Genomic DNA, 20,994 nt, shown 5'->3' on the forward strand with positions numbered 1-20,994 from the left:
CTAGCCAGTGTCCGTGCCAGGCAAACCTGACAAGTGCTGCTCAATGACAACCTGGTACTGCGATGGACAGACCACCTGCTCACAGGAAGTATCAGGTAGGACAGGTGGGAGACAAGAGAGAACAAAGACAAGGAATCAGATACCATTTAAATATGGCATTATTGACATGACAGCACAAGCAGGTCATCAAATAACCACTGGAGTTAACCATGACTATTAACTATGTCATAATGAGACTATTAAACAAATGATCCCATTCATCTGTGAAGCCTAGTTGTACTTACCGTAAGGTATGTTTTTTTCTAGGAGCTCTATATTTCTCAGCTATTCCTGACCTATAATAAGTCTATAATAAACTGTGTAGCCAAAATACAGACACTCAGACCCTTAAGGACAAAAATGTCCTGATGGAAAACAAATAAAACCACAATTTGATGTCCATAACAGTATAAAATCATGTAATATATTATGTCAGGCTGTAAACTGAGCCCTGGCTTCTAAATTGTACTTTTTACTATTTTCCAACAGGGTTTGCCCTGTGGGGCTAATACATGCTATTTCCCTGGATTCCACTCGGGGCATTGCTGCTGTATTACGGAGCACTGCAGTTTTTTTTAATGAAATGCATCACAGTCAATGTTTTTGCTTATTATTGACATATATCATTGACTTTTCTATATACTAAAACATTTAGTATATAGGAAGTCAATTATTTTTCTTCCATAAAAAAATACCAATGACATTATGTAAACGAACTGGCATTTGAAGGGTTAGAGTTCTGAAATTGAATTTATATTTGGTAGTATGATCAGGACTGAAGTTTGTTAAAAAATTTGTATGGAAAATGATATTAATTTACAATTTTATTGCAGTTTTTTGATGCACATTTTTGTCCTCCAGGGACATTAGAGCAACTTTTTAAAGGGATGAACGAGGGTTAACTATAATGTTTAAATAGAATACTTTGTTTTAAGTTGCGTCAGTGGAATGAAACTGTAATAAATGAAGTGGTCGAGTAAAGGATAAAAGGCTGTGAGACTACCTGAGGGGCTGACTCCCCACTGGGGCGGTTTGCTCCATCTTTAAGCAAGCCATTGTGTCCCGTGTGGTCCCTCGGTACAGACCAGCTGTCCTGAGTCCCTCTACTGCAAAACAGACTGCAAACAGATTGAAGCTATGAGTACACATTCTGCATAACTTCAAATTAGCATAACTAAATAATTATTCATGAAGGTGCAGAATTTTCAGAAAGTCCCATTGATCAATGAAAATGTCTGGTTCAGGTTTGCATATGGCAGTAAACATGATACATAGTTCCTTGGATTGTAACTGAACAAGAATGGTTGATAGAGTATAGATACATTGAATTGGCACTTACCTGCGACGGTATCCAAACATGAGGAAGAGAACACAGAAGATGATGCAGGCGGTGCCTATATGGATGCCAATGACGATGCTGCCAAGAGAGGCCTCTCCGTCCCTGCACTGACACAGACTGTTCCCTCCTGGAAACAAACCCAGCACTAATGAAGAACATCCTTCCATCATAATGGGAAAAGCACAAGATTCAACCAAATTTCACACATAGAAATGGTCCATTTTTTCTAAAATGTTTAACATATTGCTGATATTATAGTCTCAAGGTCTGTTGGTCCTTTGGATGTTTGCCTGCAGCCATTTCAGCCTGACAGCTTTCTTTCTAGCAGCCAAACTAATTTATTCCTCCTATGCTATGAATTTATTTTGGATTCTGCCCAGGTGTAATGTGACTAAAGAGCAATCACCTTCTATTCCAAATTTCTTTATGAAGATGAGCTCAGAAATGTGAAGATGATCAGCAATTTCTACTTTGGTGTCCCAAAATATTAGATTATGTTCTTCCAACAGATCGCTCACTAGAAGCTTGACTTGGAGTCTTCTGTCTACCATTTTCTTTTGATATAGAGTATCAAATCGTGTTTTGTTGACTCATATCTTGTAGGCCTATGTATCTCATGGTATATTAACCAAAATAGCTTCAATATCCTTTGTGTGTAATGCATTTATTAAAATAGTTTATTAAACCTAGATATGTGATAAAATCAGGTTAAAGATGTGTAAAGATTCCTAATTCAAATGTGACCTTCCTAGTGCTCTGCACTCTTCCACGGCATTCACAGGTGTTATCAGAGGACCGGCTGAAAGCTGTTCCAGGACGCGGTCTGTCATCATACTCACCAGTGGCTTGGTCACTCACGCCTTCCTCTGCCAGCGACACCAATCTCTTGGAGCAATCACTCTCCCCGTTCCCATTGTAGGCCACCAGTTTGACTTCATACACTGCACCAGATTCTGAAACAGATGGCCCAAACAGAGTCAGTCAGGAGTTTGAGGCAATGTTTTTAAAGGAATTGATTGGTGTCTTAGTAAGTATCATACTAAGATAGATACAAACGTACACAGTGGATATTGTATTGGTGGTGCACACCCTAAAGATCAGAGAGACTATTGGATCATTTGAGACATTTTTTAGATCATCTACAGATTTTTAATCAGAATCTCACATTTTATCAAGCCACGTGACAACCATCAAAATGTAACTGTGTCTGTTTTATACCACATCACATCATTGTTCCTATGCTACATCTAATTCTTCTCCAGGTAATGTCCTCTTGGCTTTCTGGATCTTACAATCTCCTCTTATATCAAGCTACCCCTTTCAGGCTGTGTAGATTGTATTTCATGCTGTGAATGGCTCAATCAGTAAGTAACACCACACATTTGACAGAAATGGTCATCAACCTCTGATTCTTAAAAGGCCTACTGTTGACTGCTGACTAATCCATGATGTGAAGTTGAGCCATTGGGCCACACTTCCAACTACAAATAAATCCAGTGCTCTATAATAATAATAATAATATAATAATAATAATAATAATAATAATAATAATAATAATAATAATAATAATAATAATAATAATAATAATAATAATAATTAAGCCTTTATTAGTCCCACAATGGGGAAATTCGGTTCTCTGCCTTTGACCCATCCCTGCAATGAAGCACCCGGGGAGCAATTTTGGGGTTAGGTGTCTCGCTCAAGGACACCTCGGCATGCCTGTAGAGGGGTTCAAACCACCGACCTTGTGGTTGCGGGTCAAGCGCTCTACCTCATGTGCCACAGCCGCCCCTTAGTGGATGAACTCATTATCATTGACCGCCCTTCTGTGTGATGTGTGTTCAGAGAATTCTCCACAGTGTGGACACCAGCTGTCAGGTTGACTGATAATAGACTGACTCATTCAGATACACCTGTAGGCTCCATCTGTCTTCTTTTCACTTGTCTTGATTTCATAGAAGTTACTTTAAGAAATATGATACACAGATTTGAAGTACTATTACTTTATTTTACGTGTCTGTAGTTCCTAATAGTTTTCTTGGAGCAACAATACAATTTGCCACTAATTACTAATAACTACTAAGTTTTGAGACAGAACGTTGTATTGAGCTTCTGAACAGTTCTTGATTTTCAATTTTGTAAGAACTGCTCCCACTCAAACCAAACTATTTTATTATTCATTTATTATAGAACACTTTCTCGTCCATATTTGCAATTACAGAAATTTAGGTAACCCTTTTTATGACGCCCATATCTATAATGCAATATAACATACTTATATGTAGTATATTCTTATATAAAGCACTGCATTGTTATAGTTATAAGCACTCATGAATAGTCATAATGCTTTGTAACTATAATCATAACAGATTATTAGAAGTATTTATTAATTACATATAAAATCAAATATGATACAATTTCTTAAATGCTGGTCACCCATATGTTATACATTAGATATCTTCAATAATGCATTATAATGTAATTATAGGTTACTATGTAGCTGTAATAGTCATTTGTAAAAACGTTTTGTGTGTTATTCTTGCATAGATTTAATATAACTGATGACCACGTATACTGACTTATAATCATTAATCATGACATTATAAAATGTTGTATAAGGTGTTATGATTATTGTTATATAGCATTATCAAGAAGCATGATTGCTTCTAACAATGATATTACAGGGTTATAAACAGATTATATGTATGTTTGTAATGCAGTATAGACATGTCCTTGAAAGTGTCACAAAAATTCCACATTGTTGCATGTTCAGCCGACTTAAGAATCTCTACTTTTATTTTTCAACACCGTCAGTATTTAGTTACAATTAATCAAATGAATTAAAACAGCTTTCTATGAAACTCTATGAAACTGTGTGACCTCTAAAATAAGCTTCTGTTGTTTTTTCCCTGTTGACTGTTGATTATTAACACACAACATTTTCTAATCCTGGGTGTTTTTTTTTTCAGATTTTATAATTATTTTTGAATCAAATAACAGGAGAAGGCCCTGTGTAGCTGATGTCTCGTATTTCAATTCAATCATTTTCACTTGTAGGTATGGAAGATAAGTGTGATTGACAGGGAGTGATTGACATCTTGGTATGATGTGGAAATATTTATTTTGGTTTATGGTTTATTCTATTCATTTCTTTTTCATTCAATAGGCCACTCTTGTACTTAGTTCATGTTGACCTGCTGTATAGTGTACAGATTCATGTGGTTTTTAGTAAATTTACTCACACACACACACACACACACACACACACACACACACACACACACACACAACACACACACACACACACACACACACACACACACACACACACACACACACACACACACACACACACACACACACACACACACACTCACCCAGCTGAGAGATGGTGTGGGCATTGATGTGGGAGGGTAACTGGAGGGGCCTCTGGAAGTCGGCATGGGGGACCCTGCGGTAGGACAGCCTGAAGCCCTCAGCCTTGCCGGCCTTACTGGGGAGCTCCCAGAGGACCTGCACGGCGCTGGAGTTCACCACTTTGGTGTAGAAGGTGGGAGCGGTCGGTACTGGATGGAGAGCAGAGACAGAAGGAGACAAGCTGATATAGACTAGACATAAAAAGAGATACTGATAACAGAGCAGGTTTGAAGTGAATTCAGCAGCGAAGACAACGGAATATGAAAAGCACAGATCGAGCAACAAAACTGAAGGAACGTTAATAAAAACTAATAAAAGAACTGTTTCTAACTTCATGGCAGAGCAACTTTTATTTAAATTTAGTGATGTTATTGAATTGAATTGAATTGAATTGAATAAAGAAGCATAGCAGGAATGAACCCCCTGTGGTTCCGTCAGTGTTTCATGTTCTTACCGCCCCCCAGTGTTGTAGTCACCACAGTGTGGGACTGCTGGCTGGCTCCCAGAGGAGAGTAGGCCTTCAGGTAGAGGGAGTAGGTGGTGGCTGGTTCCAGGTTGGTCACATCATGCTGAAAGTTACCTTTACTGATGGCTTCCTGCAGCTCCAGACTATCAGGCTCTGAATCACAGACACATGCATGCACACACACACACACACACACACACACACACACACACACACACACACACACACACACACACACACACACACACACACACACACACACACACACACACACACACACACACACACACAGTAACTTAGATTTAGTTTTTATTATAACTAAACATTTGAATTACGGATTATATCTTTCTAGTAGACTCTTACTGTGTGTGTGCTGACACTTACCTCCAATCTTGCGGATGTGCAGGACGTATCCGATGATGCTGTCAGTGACGTTGGCGGGCGGCTGGCTCCATGTGATCTGCAGGGTGTTGGTGGACAGCGCGCTGGCTGTGAGGCCCTGGGGGGCGGCGGGCAGGTCTTTAGCCTGGGTCACGGCTAGACGGGCGCTGGCTTGGTTGGTGCCAGCGCTGTTCTCGGCGATGCACTGGTAGATGGCCTCATCCTCTGAACTGATACGGGTCAGAGCCAGAGTGCTGCACAGATAACAACACACAGCTGAATCAGTTCACTGCAGTCACATTTACTGTGAAGACACTACTTCTACTACAACTGTTCAAGGCTGGCCACATTGATAAATGTTCCTGGTCCCATATCATCAGGGGCCACAACAGCCCCGGGTCTTCTTTTGAGGAAAGGGTTAGGGTTAGGGTTGAAGTGGAAGTGGAAGTTTGGGAAAATGCTGAGAAACACAAATTAAATGAGGAGGCCCTAATGGAGGTAGTCGAAGCTGTGTTTTTTACAGATGTATTTAATCACTCAACAAACCTGGATGAGGGTAGAATATTCTAGCATCGGAAAGCTGGTTGAAGCTTCCTTGTGGGGTCTGCTTCCAGCACAACAGTTCAATCATATGTTTTATAAGAAGGCAGTTTCCTAGAGTGAGAAACCAAGGACTTCCCATCTAAAACACTAAGCTAAATTTCTCTAATAAACTGAGCAGCATAAATAATCAGAGCATCAACACCAAAACATGTCACAATGGAAATTGGAAATATTTGTAACTAGAGTGCATACTCTAACAGCTTTATAGCATATTTGGGATACAAAATAATTTAAATACAGATAAATACAAACATGTCATCATTAATAAATATAAAGAATAGACACAATTTACTATTTAGATTAATTTGTCATAGACCACGCACTGATCATCAGAAGATATTCAGGGTTTAACCCAGTGATTCTTAAAGTCTGATCAGGGGCCTCCAGGGGTCCGTGGCACACATTATAAAATGTGTTATTAAAACAATGTTTATCTACAGATGGAGAACATCTGAGCCAATTAACAAGCATATTATGTCTACAACCCTGTCAAATCAGCTTTTGGCCAATAGAAACTCTGATATGAATGTGACATGCTGCAATTAGTTCTTTGTTTTTAAGTTGATGCACTTATGGAAGGTCAGCTTAAGACTGATTACTTTAAAGATCTGGATGTATAAGGACTATCTTAGTCCTGCTAATGTTCATTTTCTGAAAGCTTTTAAGATAAATTATTTGAAATGTAGGCGATATATGTTGTCAAGTTGAATCTTAATCCAGTTTAAATAGGTATTAGCATTCAGTAACATTGCATATGTCCCCACTGGGGGACTAATAAAGGATTAAGTCATCTTCTCTTATCTAAACATTGAACTGTGTTTCTGTTTATCACTATGATGCAGGTCTAAAGAATAAAAATACTTCTGATGGCACCTAAGAGTAAAAAAATCAGCAAGCATATGCTTTATATGTGATAAGATATAAGGGGGTCCTTGGAAAATGTCACACTCCACACTATGTGCAGAGCTGCATGTTGATGTGGTGCAACATTTAAATGTATGTGAGTGGGGACTTGCAAAAGATTGGGCTTTTCATAGAAAACCAAAGCCTGCATCCGACAATACTATTGCTACTATTGTAGATGAACTTAGATAATCCTCTTCTGCTTCTGAAACCACCACTATGGCCTGCGCCTCCTTTTCTCCTTTTTATTTTTGAATATAAATGAAAACTACAGTGTGCCTGCGTTCAAGCCATTACTCAATGCATCTCCAGCGCTGTAGTGCTACTGCTGGCTCAGCCTTTGGGTTGCCATGACACTTAACATTATGATCAATGTGCATGAATGGTATTTGTTTAAATGTATATTAGTGATCATTCAGCTGTGTGACGCCCATACTGTTAGTGCAGAGATAAGAGTGGAGAGACTCAAGTAATTTCTATCCTCAGTTTCTGGTAAATGAAATGGAAAAGTCCTATATTCACATCACAGGTCATCAGTGCCATCACACACCTGTTGTTATTGGTCAGCTTGACGTTGTGTCCCGGCATCAGGACCTTGCCGTTCCTCAACCAGATGAGGTGAGGCTCTGGGACGCCCTGGGCCACACAAGTAAACACAGCACTGCCCCCTGCTGGTTTGGACACAGACTGCGGCCACTGCAGGAACTCAGGAGGGGCTGAGGAGAAGCAGAGAGGGAGGTGAGACATGGAGCAGACAACGAATAGAATAATCACAACATAAATTGATGAAAGAGGATGATAAACATGACACTTGTTAAAGTAATGGATAACATTTAGAATTTACTCTGACTTAAGGACGGTTTAAACTATATTTTGGGAGGGATGTAAGAAAAGAAGTCTAGAGCCTTGCTGTCTATTTCTATTTCTTAGAAAGAACATCGGAATCGGCAAAAATAATAATCGGCAGGTCAGACTTAAAAATACAGGGATCCTCCAGACTGCAGGACTGATATCTTTCAGGAATTCTGTTTAATCTTGGAATTTGTTTACATATATATTAATAATTATGTTCTTAGCAGAAAAGAATAATTGTGGTACAGAATTAAAAAACAACAACACCCAGATAAAAGTAAAACAATTAAATTGATGTATGTGATACTTAGAAAACCTCCCCAAATCATTCAGAAATATGTCGAAGGTTTCAATAGCTAATACAGTCTGTGCTTGAACTTCATATGTCGTAGATGTCCCTCCATACCTCAAAGGATAGTCAGGTCCCTTTACAACGCACACACACACACACACACACACACACACACACACACACACACACACACACACACACACACACACACACACACACACACACACACACACACACACACACACACACAGCCTGCTGACCCCAGCCAGTCCCGGCTGTCTACATACAGGGTTGACTGCTCATCCTGACACCCAGTTCAATATTAGCGACACAATAGACATGCATATGCTGGGATATGGGCTGCACTCCTTAAGCCCTAAAGCCCCTCCCACTTCAGCCCATGCTCAGCATCTCATTGATCTATTGACCTAAACACCCTCTGTGACGACCCCCCCCCCCCCCCCCCCACCCACCCACTCATAAGCTGAGGGGGTTGTCAAGAGGATGACCATTTCAATAAGGACACATTCATCACTGCAGTTCTCTTTCTTCTATCGGTCGGAGCATTTTGATCAGAACCAGCTCTCAGTTCATCTGAGCCATAACGAACCCATGAAGAAAACAACAGAATGAAGTGATACTGTATGTGTGTGTGTGGTTGTTGAGTTATACCATCACAGGAGCAAATGTAGACCTGCTGGGGTAAAGATGTGGTGCTGTCAGTTTTTAGGGTTTCTGAACCCAAAATACGAATCATGAGGGGGTAGCTGTCCACCCATTCATCTGCTCAGCTGTCCCACCATCATGTTAAAATGTGTCAGGCATCCTCAGCTGACCGTTCCTCAGTCGATCCATACCCTGTATTGATCGGTGATTCTGTTGACCTTGAGTTTCACCTCATCTCGTAACCTCTTTTTGTGTTTGTTTGTTTTCTCTTTTCTGGGGGGGGGCATACATCTGTCCACTTCTTGGACAACCAATGAACATATAGATTTACATATATGTCAGCCATAAAACTAAAGGGTGTACAACAATCCTTAGTGCAAAATGTCACTAAAGCACCGGTACACAATCTATGAGCAGTGGATGTATTTAACTGCTAATAGATGAAGGTACTGCATGGAACATTAGAGGTTCTAAATATCGTTGCTCGAAGCTGCAAAGAGTATTTAAATGTGTAATACTTATTTTTTTAAAGGTCCTCTAACTGACATTAACTGGAACTATGAAATCTGGTACCAATTTTGTACCAACTTTACTTCAGAAAGAATCAAGAAATTAGATAGTATAAGTAGAGCAAGAGTTTATAAGCAGTTGATTATTACCAAATAGCATAGTCTCACGTGTGTATTTAAATATGACCCGTGGTGGAAGAGGCATTTAAGTATTTACTTTAACTAAGTATTAGTACCAAGTAAAGTTCAATAAAAAAGTCCTGCATTTATCAAAAAAATTCAACTTAATTAACAAGGTAAAAGTACTCAATATGCATATTGATTGTTATATTGATTGTTATTATATGCCGAATATAATTTGATGAATATTACTGACGCATTAATTTCCAAGCAGCATCGTTGGAGCTTATTTTATCCTATGAATTACTACAGGAATGAAAAAAACTTTGATTAAATGTTTTGTATGTAAAATCCAAACCAGGACAGTTTGATAAACGCTGTTGATTCAAAGAATACAATATTTCCTTTTGAGATTATGTTATAAAGTAAAAGTAAATAAAAATACTTAAGTTAAGCCAGAGTTAACAAAAACTATACTACATTGAAATTGTACTTAATAACAGCACTTAAATAGATAGACCTATCAGGATTGCCATACATACATATTTTAATTTATTTTTCAACACATTAGGGAAAGAAGTTATGTGGCTCAGCGTGATACTTTTGAATTTTTTTTGCTGATGTTCACATTATATGTGAGAAGCGAATTGAGGCCCTCATTGGGATCTGCATGATAAAAGATCTGCAGCTCATCTCATCTGCAAAACAGGTCGAGAAAAATGAGGAGGAAGGGGAGGGATGGGCGTATTTAACACACCATTCTCCAAATGTCTGCCACCCTTTGTGTCTCCCTCTCCGTGGTGACACCCTGGTTGCCCTGACCCCTCAGCTGGGATGCTATTCATCTTCCTGCCCTCCCTAATTTACCCTGAGACCACACCTACTTTCTCCGTCCACCTTCCTATCTATCCCCCCTCACTCCAACCGTTTTCACACACATAGGCCCTGCATCTTTCTGTCGAGATCAGGGGTCAGAGGTCCAAGGTCATTAATTCCCCTTGGACCCCCTTCCTGCACCTCACACCCTGCATTGACCGTCTAGCTGTCCTCCACTTTTTTGTCTCTTTGTATGTTGTCTTCTTTGTCCCTTCATCGTGACCATGACCATGGACAGACACACTGACACACATTCACAGACAGACAGACAGACCTCTGCTAACCTTCACACTACAAACAGCAGCCAGTCTTACTGGTTCCCACTGAACTTGACTTCAGCTGGATAATAACCTCACCTTCACTGCAAGTCTTCACAGCGTCTCTGACTATTCAGGCTGTACAACTGTACGGGAGGAGTTGACCGTTACTAAGTGCAAATGCAGAGCAAACATGTTCTTATTATTTTATTATGTCTAATTGCAAAAATGAAAAAACATTTAAATCGAAAAAGAATAAATAATTGCAAAGCCTATTGTTGTAAATCCCCTTTACATACTCTTTAAATAAATTAAACATCTAAGTTTGTGAATGTGAAGAAAGGATTCGTAAAAATGTGTTCAAAAATTATATAAATGGAAAGGTTACTGTTTGTTGAACAGTTTTCTGCTGTGAATGTGTACTCAGATGGTCACAAAGGCTTTTCTTTTTATATCAGAGTCTTTGTGTAACCTCAACATTGATTTACTGTAATTTATGCACACATTTTATTTAGGTATTCTTAGTTTTTTTCTACGACTACACTGTTTTTGCACATTCGAAAGCTTAATTTTACAAGATTAAAATCCTGTTGAAACTTATTGGAGTCCATAATTGTTAAATACACTTCCAACATAAACAAATAGCTATATAAAGTAATGTTTTATCCCATATGTGTGACCATATGAGACCTTATATTACACGATCTGCAATATGATGTTGTTACATTAGACATGATAAACATTTTCACGGTTATTTGAACGGTATGTCCTAAAATGTCCTAGTGTCATTAAAGGAATCAGTAGAGATTCATCTCACCTTTTTAAAACTGGAGATTATTAAACAACTTTATTGTAAAAATCTTATTTTGGTGCACAGCTGCAGAATGAGGACATTTCCACTTCTAAACCACTGTGTGGGTGGTCAAGCTAACAGATGACCAAAGCCTTAAGCTGTTTGTTCTCTCTCAAACCCAAAAAGAGAGCAAATTGATCAATAAATGAATGAATATATTAGAGATCTGTCCCTTCTCCCCTCCTCTACATTAGAGGCACTGCCAATCACTGTGAGAGAGTGGCAGGGAAAAGTATTGATTGATCTGCTTAAAGAGTTGGACACAACAGGAACAGAGACATGGATGGATGAAGGTAAAGCTTTATGATATGAGTATAGATTGGTGGTAATTTAGATTACAAGAATGAGATGTGCTTCAGCTCTTTCTTTTGTTTTACATTTCAAATGCTATGCATTGTTTGAAGTTAATGTATAGAGTATGTACTATACTTTTCTAGCTCCCTAGTTTTAGTATAACGCTACTCTTAAACTGACAATTTACAGTACAGGAGAGCTGCACTGAGCTGATCTCAGTGTTGTGTGTTATCTCTGAATAAGGAGGTCACTGAAAACAAGCAGCAACATTAGTCTGGTTTAGAATTGTTAAAGGGGCACACCAACAACTTTACACATAAAGCTCAATTTACTGGTCATGGGGAGTACTACTGTACTCGGCCTAAACATTCTTATTATTTATTGTATTCATCTGGAGGACCTTTACAACGACCTGATAAAACTACCCTTATAATGTTGGGTAAGTTCAACTTTGGTTAGGAGACTACCAATTCCTGAGAGCCTGCGCTAGGTATAAAATTTAGATATTGGCATTTTTATCAGTAGGGAAGATATAATGAATGTGTGCAAATAGTTAAATATTTAAAATTTAGGATCCTTTGGTGTTTGACCCAGGGGGGACTTCCCCACTGGGACTAAAAGTCTGGACTAAAAGGACTAAAAGTCTGGAAATATGCCTCTGCCTCTTCAGCACAGATTGTGACAATTCTATTTTTAATTTGTCTCCCCCAACTTTATTGGAGTGAAATAGAAAAATGAATAAGGTATCATCCAAATTATCTTGTGACTGCATGTCGAGAACGTTGTACAGTGGTAAAATAAGTATTCCGATCCTTCACTAAAGTAAGAACAGATTTTGTAAAATGTAGTTTTATGTTAAATCGCTATCTTCAACTCAAGCTGTTGGACAAATGTAGTGGAGTAAAAAGCATATTTCCCTCTGAAATGTGATGAAGTATAATAATACACTTCTGTAACGCAGTTACTCTGTGTATGCAGTACGGGTAGAAACTAGATGTGTTTAGGGATTTATGTATGTTTTATATATTTTTTATAGTAATTAAACCTTTCTGCCAATCAAATCTAACTCCCATGACTTACAGGAACAAAAAGAGAATTCAGAGCCTGGTAATTACACATTGAACACTTAACACTCTTCTTGTTTCTGTTTCGTGTGGACTCTAACACTCTGGGAGCTGCTAATTGAAGACAGGACAGCTGATGTGACACCACCTGATGTGACACCACCACCATACAGCCGGTCCAAGCCTCCACCCCCACTAAACAACCCGGCGAAAAGGTGACAAAAAAAGGCTGGAGCTTGCTATTGACCCTTTCCTTCCTTTCCCCTCATCACCAGCGACAGTTATTATGGTCAAGTGCACATGCACGTGTAGTAATCAAACAAAGGCTGCAACAATGGCATGTTTTCTGGACAGGATGTATCTATATCAGACTGTCAATTTACAGAACTGTGAGTACAGTATGATAACATAACAATTTTAATATGTTAATGTATAATTCAAAATCATTTATCTTTAATTCATCTTCACTCAGCCCTCCCTTCCCTGAATGCACCATGCCCTGCACTAATGTGTTTTTACATTAATGGAACAGTCCAACATTTTGGTTTCATCAGTTTCGTCTCTGTGTATCCAGTACATTGATATTAGGTATCTGTATGTAAGGATATATGACGCGTCTCCACTTCCTCCCACTGTACAGAAGTGAAGCCAAATATCCCTGGTAGGGGCGCTACCCCATTTTGAATTCATTTGGAGCCAGTGTCTGCGCAATAATGATGATAAACCCTTGCTATCTAATCACAAGCACGACCTCAGCATGTTAGTGTAACCCTCCTAGATGCTGTATTAAACTGACGTTAGCACGTAGCTGAAAGACACAACAATTTAATACCTCTATAAAATCCATTTATGATCAAATGAAGAATGTTATATTACACAGACTCGTGATTCGGGTTTCAGAAACGCCAGCTTCATTTCTGCTATGAACACACACAGCGGTCAAACAGTGCTGAGTAACTGCAATGTTGCTAAGCTAGCTCACGAAATGGTCAGACTTTATGAACAGACATTGTACATAAAGATCTCAATGTACAGGAAAAGTTAAAGTAACGTCTCCTGACCATGTTCTGTGTAACTTGCCCAACACTGGTCCTAATAAGGTTTACATTCTTCAGTTCCATATATGATGGATTTTTATGGTTAATTCTGATATAAATTAATCCAGGTATTGTTAATCTACAGACATTAGGCAATTACTTAACTCAAATTTAAGCAAAATAAATAGATTTAGCATTTGACCTCTATATGAATAGGGTTTGAACAGCCTTCCAAATTTACAGAAAAAAAATAGGCAAATTGTGACTCATAACCTAAGTTTTTTGAAATGCTGGTTATGGCCCTGTCTGTACTGGACACAGATATATGACAACTACTAACCATCTTCTCACCTGATGTACCAATGATAGCAAAGAAGAGTATCTCCAAAACTGTTGGACTGTTCCTGGTGTCTAAAGTTAGTCAATATAGAATCAATGGTTGGTGCTGATGGCCAGTGAGGAGCTCTACAAGACCCGTAGAGAGTTAAGTCCTTTGCTCAATAACACTTTAGCAGTATGTCTCTGCATGACCTCACCTTGAACAACGAGTCGTCCCAGTGCAGTACGTCTCATTCTGGTGCCGGGCCGATTGGCAGCACACACGTACACACCAGAGTGCTGCAGGGAAACATCTGAGATCATCAGATTCCCGGTCCCCAGAACCTGGATACCCTCCACTCCAATGGAGCGTCCATCTGATGGACATACATGGATGGTTTGTGAAATAAAACTTAAAACAGGCTTAAAAGTGCAAGTTATTATTTTTCCTCCAATTCCAACCAAGTAGATTGACAGTCTATCAGAAATTTCCAGTGGTACCTAGCCTGCTCCAGGAAACGATGGGCCTGGGGTTTCCTGTGGCAATGCACTCCAAGATGGCCGTCTGATGCACGGTGATGGTCAGATTCTGGGGTCCTGACAGGATGACTGGCTCCTTGAAGGTTCTGGGAGCTCCACCTGAGAGGATGACGGAAAACAAAAAGTGATTAGGTGTAAATGTCTCCATTTTGGGTTAAAAGCAATTTATATGGGATCGTACATCGTAAATTGTGATGGCAAAAAAATCTGAGATACAGTGATGACAACTACCTCTACAAGTACATTGCCAAATTACATATATCCTGTGAATACAGGCAGGAATGAATAACATAGCTAGAGCCGGAGGGAACAGAATTCATAACCCTTGTTCACTCCACAGAGTTCTTTCTGTGACTACATGTATATTACATGCTACACCTGTGTCCACCCACCAGTGATGTTGAGCATGGCCTCATGGCTGAAGCGAGTGTTGGCGGGGTTGGTGGCGACACAGCGGAAAACCCCTGCATCCGCCTGCCTCACGCCTGTCACCTGGAGAATGCCCATGGGCAGAAGAGTGTATCTGGACAGGGAGGAGAGATATGAGTGCAGTTAGCATCTGTACACTTTGATTTACAAATACACTTTACTGTGCGGTTTCTCTAGCAACAAAAGTAGATAATTGTAGGTCTTTGGAACATACTGGATATCTGGATCACACTGCAGCAGTACATTAAAGTTTTTGAGTTCATATGGATATTTTGATGCTAAAATGCTGCATTCACATGAAATCAGGCTTCACCATATGTTTGGCACGGGAAAAAAAAACGGAATTACAGGACGGCAAAGTGAATCACACAGGAAGACATGTTGCTATGAGGATGAAATGATATATATATAATTTAAAATGACTTTGAGTACTTTGAGTTTTATTCTAGTAATACATGAAGCAATAAGATGCAACTGTCCTTTAACATTCTGTTGCAAACTGAAATAACTAATACATTTTGTTGTGGAGGATGGCAAAAAGATAAAATATTTTAATTTCGGAAGGCAATTCAGTTTCCTGGTACCGCTGGTAGTATTCTCTGCCGGCCTCACCTATTTTTACCCTCCTGCTCTCATCTACTAAAATGATATCCCATATACTTGATTCCATTGGAATGCAGCATAAGCCTTAAACAGGCCCTATTATGCTATTTTCCAGGTGCATATTTTTATCTCAAGTTACAGTTACAACATGTTTACATGCGTTAATGCTCATAATCCGCCTTGTTTTTCTCATCCTGGCTGTCCTGCAGCACCTCTTCTCACCCTCTCTCTGAAATGCTCCGTTGTAGCGCTTGCTCCTCCCTCCAGAAAGCAAAGTTTGCCCTGATTGGTCAATTAGCCCGCTCTGTTGTGATTGGTCAACGTTTCACATTTTCAAAAAACTCTCCCTCTAGAGCATGACAAATGAATGTTTGATCACAACAGGATTCAAATCTGTGTCTCCTGGGTCAGAGACTGCTGTCACAACCACTACACCATGGTAGATGTGAACTTTGGCTCCATCTTTCTGTTTTGTTGTTTGAGGGCCAAACTAGCTGGAAGGAGTTTTACGTGACTTCCGTAACATTGTGACCTCATAAAGTTATGGAAGTGAAGGAGAGAATTCAATGGAGACGTTTCAGGCAGCTCAGGAGCAGTGACTCTGAGGGGGAGGGTAACTCCTATTAGGCGTGGACTTCAGGTTTTACACTCACACAAAAATATATATAACACACTAAAGGAGAGGGGAAAAGTGGAAAGCATAATGGGGCCACTTTAACTTCCAAAAATGGAAACAATCTTACAGAACTTTATACTAGTTAGAAGGAAATCCATGTGTAACATATTGTAGTGTTTGATACATTTTGATGGTTGAGTTTGTAGAGTAGTAGTTGAAGGAGCAGCATTGTGTTTATTGTGTTACCTGTTGTCGGTGGTGTTGAGTGATACTCTGTCTCTCTCCCAGGTGATGTTGGCCTCAGGTACCCCGTTGATCTGACACTGGAAGCGAGCTACGCCTCCCTCATCCACGGACATGGACAGTGGGTGGGTGTGGAATTTAGGAAGAGCTGAGGAGTCAGACACACAAAGATCAGCCTTAATCAGACACTGAATACGGATGTTATTTTGAAACATTGAAGGGTCACCACACCAATTCTACAAATGAAGATCAGTTTATAAATTGAGGTTGCCACGCTTACTGCTTAATATTTTTAGTAGGCTTTACTGTCTACTGTGGCTCTTGAGGAGCTTTGTCTAGTGTAAGTAGATAACCCTGATGACATCATAATGATGTCTGTTGAACTGGTAGTTTACTGGACAGGAAAGGTCTAACAAAAATATACTATTGGTGACATTATGGGAAGTATTGGTGGAGATAATTAGTGGCTTCTATCTCTTTTTCTTTATCACTTTATCACTCTTCTTCTGCCAGATTATCAAATTTAAAGCCATTAAATCACATGTTCTATTTCTCCACTTCTCTCTCCTGGTATTTCCAAGTTTGCTAAAGAGGACCAACTTGGAAAGAGATTTTTAATCAGCCTTTCTTTCAGAATCTGCTATTGCTGTAACACACTGGGAGGGCCTAGCTTGCCAAACTGTTTTAGAAAATATTTTTAATTGTCAGATAGCCAAAACTTTAAGAACAGAGATAAAAACAGAGATAGGTTTACTAATCCATGTGCTCATTCAGCCCTCTCTGCACACAGATTTTCTCTGTTATTCCATGTGACCTCCAAGGGGCTCAGTAAATTAGAGATTTGAATAGTGCAGAGTTTGGGGTTGTAGTAGAATCTGTGAGTGTAAATCAGGACATACTGTATACGACAGTTTGTGTAATTCCTAAGTTAAGGTTTGGGATAGCCTAAAACATTTGACCACTTCCAGGTTTTACGCCCGCCCACACACACACACACACACACACACACACTGGATTTCTAATGACCTCATGGCCATAATCAATATGAGAGTATACCTCAGAGGGGGGGTCTGCAAATGAGAAAGCATCACCATGGCAACACATTGCATTGAAGTAAGACCACCTTGAGATGGCTATAATTCTCCTGGATTAACCATAAAGCCTTGGTTTTATTGGATTGAAGGGAGTGGAGGTGGGGAGGAGAAGGTTGTACGAGTAGTGCTCGTGTGTGTATGTGTTCAACACATGTACATTACTGTACACTCCTACATGTGCTGAGCAGTCATTTACAGGTTTCACATAATGAGGAGCCAGTATGTATTGGTGAAGGCTTTGTAGGGCGCCTGTTCCCTCTGACAACAAAGGATCAAAGGGTCCGAGGGGGGCTCGGGTTGCCAAGTATGCTGCAGAGGTGTTCACAGTGTGAACCATAATTTATAACAAAGACTATGGGATGTTTTGACAGAGAAAGGGCAACATGTGGTGATATCCCCTGTTCCCTGTGCAGGTTTATGGCCTGTGGATAATGCAGGGATATGGACATTAAAATGCCAGAGGAAATGACTGTTGATAAAAATTAAATTAAGAGTTTCTTATACTATCGACATCGTAACAAAACAAGGTAACAACTTTAAACTTGTAACTTTATCCATCATTCCTACTTAATATGATTAAATCATACAAACCAGAAGAGGATGTCAAAGAAGCTAATTTCAGCTGCCTTTCCTTCTTAACGCTAGCTGTGAAATGTGATGTGAAAGTCCACTACAAATGCATAGAAATATAATTTATCAAAACACTGCAACAAACATCACTGAGTTGGGCCAAAATCAGGTTAAGTAAAATGAAAGAGCATTGTGAGGCTTAGTGCTCTGGAAAACGTGCAGTCTAACCAACAAGTAAGCTATTACAACCAGGGCCTCAACTACCTTTAGGACACAGAGTCATGTCTTTTAGAATTTTCTGTCACATAGATTTTTTGCAGACTACATTCTGCAATTAAAATCAAACACATAGTGGGTGTTTTATTGGCAGATTCCAGTATTTTGATGTTCAGCATATTTCATTTGACTACTTATAGGACAGTGATCAACCAAGCATTGCACTCAGGATGTTACAGCCAGAAATTAAGATTTACAGAAAATACAATTGATTACTTAACTGAATAATTAACAATTGGAGAATCCAAATAGTATAACTATTTGTACAATAATGGTGTTTGGTAGGGTGTTGGGGGACTCATGATCTCAGTATTTTTAAAATCCTAACAATGGCCCATAATTACAGTGAACTTATGTTTTGATAATGATGATGAGTGGAAAGGAAAAGGCTTTAATAATTAAAATAAAAATAAATAAAACAAAGATGTCCTTGTAATTATGACGTATTGTCTCCTCATTACACAAAATGATCACATTATAACAATAAAACTATCTAAATTATTAGATTGTTTTCGTAATCCTGAGATTAGGATCTTGTAATTATGATTTCCATACTTCCATATCTCATTGAGGTAGCTGTAGGAACTGATGATGTATCGAATGTCAAGCACTTCCTCTCAAAATTTCCTCATGAACAAATAAGAACTGAAGTGAAATTATTTCTTCCTGTCCCTGTGTAGTTAAGTGTTTTTGAAGAGCATGTAATTGTATGACATAACAAGTATATCAAATGTAACATTCATGTGCTGTGTTGCACTATTAAACACTTACATGCCAAAAGGACTTTGGCCTTGCGGCTGACCAGCATGCCAAAGCGATTTTGGGCCGCGCAGTCGTACTCGCCCATATCCGCGTCACTCCCCTCTCTGCGTTTCTGGAAGCTCTGGATGAACAGCGTGCCATTGACCAGCACCTGAACCCGCGGGCTGGTTGGTAAGGGCATCCCGTTTTTACGCCACGTGACCATGATCGGCTCCTCACCCTGCACCTGACAGTCCAGCAAGAGCGGGCGTTCTCTCACGGCGATCACATCACTTGGCTCCAGCAGGAAAGACAGCTCCAAGGCCAAACAGCCACCTGCAGATGGGTGCAAGAGAAGGACAGGTTATCAGAGAGAGAAAGGTTGTATGACTACAAATATGATTACTTGAATTGAGAATTTGTTGTACAATCAAGAGAAATATACAAACATTGGTCAAGAAGTGCCATCTATATCTCTACACATATTAATGCATTTCAGTAACCTGGAATTCTGGGTACGCCCTGAGATCGCTTTGAGTGTGAACTGTCTGTCGCACAAACACACACTGCCATACTCTACACATACAGTCAGTGTGTATGTTGCTAGCTACAGCTAGAGGTCTTCATAGGTCAACTTCCTTTTTTATAAATTGCACATCACTCAAGGAGCCTCTTCACACTTTAAAATATACCATCAAGCACATAATATGTAGGCTGAAAATCCAACCTCAGTCAATGTACATGAATACATGTATGTTTATTGTCCTGAGGACAGTGTGGTATTACAAAATACTGACACACTCAAGGCTTGCGGCAATACCAAGCTGGGGTGTACACTTTCGCAGTACAATGGCTGTTTGTTGCAAATAAAACAGTCCAGTCAAAGAAATCCAAATGAGCCTGTCATAGAACCATAGGGAGTTTTTGTTTCAACATTAAATGAGTACACAGAGGAGTAACCTTCATCTGCAGGAGTGAAGATTTTGTTTCTACCCATTTTTTATCTGAAAAACAAACATCCCATAGTTCCAGAGACAATAGCACAAGGGGAGGATTCTCTGTTGGACACCAAGTCTTAGTGAACCCTACCAGAATTGCCTGAAAAACCACACTCAACACCAGAAACCACCTAATTTGATTGATGGAACATTTGGTTTTGTGGCCTATAACGCTTTAATTGAAGGCCAGCCACAATGGAGGCTGGAGGCTGGATGCCAACGAGCCATCCAGCCAGAGAGGACAACAACAATACCCAGCTGGGAAGGAGAACACTGGCAAGGGTTGCTGGGGTCAAGTTAGGAGACCGTCCATTGAAGCAGGGGCCAATGGTGACAATAGTGTTGTGACTATGCTTATTTGCACCCAACCCACAGTAACCTCTGTAAAACTCCCGTCAGCCACCATCCACCCAAGGGCACCATCTGCCCCTTCTTATGCATCCCCTCCACCCCTCCCGTCCCTTCCCGTCCTTTCAGATCCATCTCTGAGGTGACTTTCCCATGCCACCAGAGCTCTCTTCCTCACCCTTGTCCCCTCCCCTGCGTGACCTTGGTGACACTCCCAGTCTTCCCCATTTTCTTTCAGTCTTTTTTGGTG

At 39.7% G+C, this 20,994-nt stretch overlaps 1 protein-coding gene across 1 annotated transcript; it reads right to left on the reverse strand.

Moving 5' to 3' along the window:
* Positions 1-20,879, reverse strand: si:ch211-57n23.4 (immunoglobulin superfamily DCC subclass member 3). The gene is made up of 14 exons (XM_054606594.1): positions 20,807-20,879; positions 19,429-19,734; positions 16,721-16,865; positions 15,219-15,349; positions 14,788-14,925; positions 14,505-14,663; positions 7,699-7,864; positions 5,646-5,896; positions 5,250-5,414; positions 4,756-4,944; positions 2,218-2,331; positions 1,379-1,505; positions 1,043-1,157; positions 1-75 (listed from the first exon to the last, which is right to left on the reverse strand). Exons 1-14 carry the CDS (start codon positions 20,877-20,879, stop codon positions 1-3), a joined length of 2,154 nt encoding a protein of 717 aa, XP_054462569.1.
* Positions 20,880-20,994: the final 115 nt, after the last annotated feature.

The sequence above is a fragment of the Anoplopoma fimbria genome, chromosome 10 (assembly GCF_027596085.1).
Source record: "Anoplopoma fimbria isolate UVic2021 breed Golden Eagle Sablefish chromosome 10, Afim_UVic_2022, whole genome shotgun sequence".
In the NCBI taxonomy this organism is placed as follows: Eukaryota; Metazoa; Chordata; class Actinopteri; order Perciformes; family Anoplopomatidae; genus Anoplopoma; species Anoplopoma fimbria.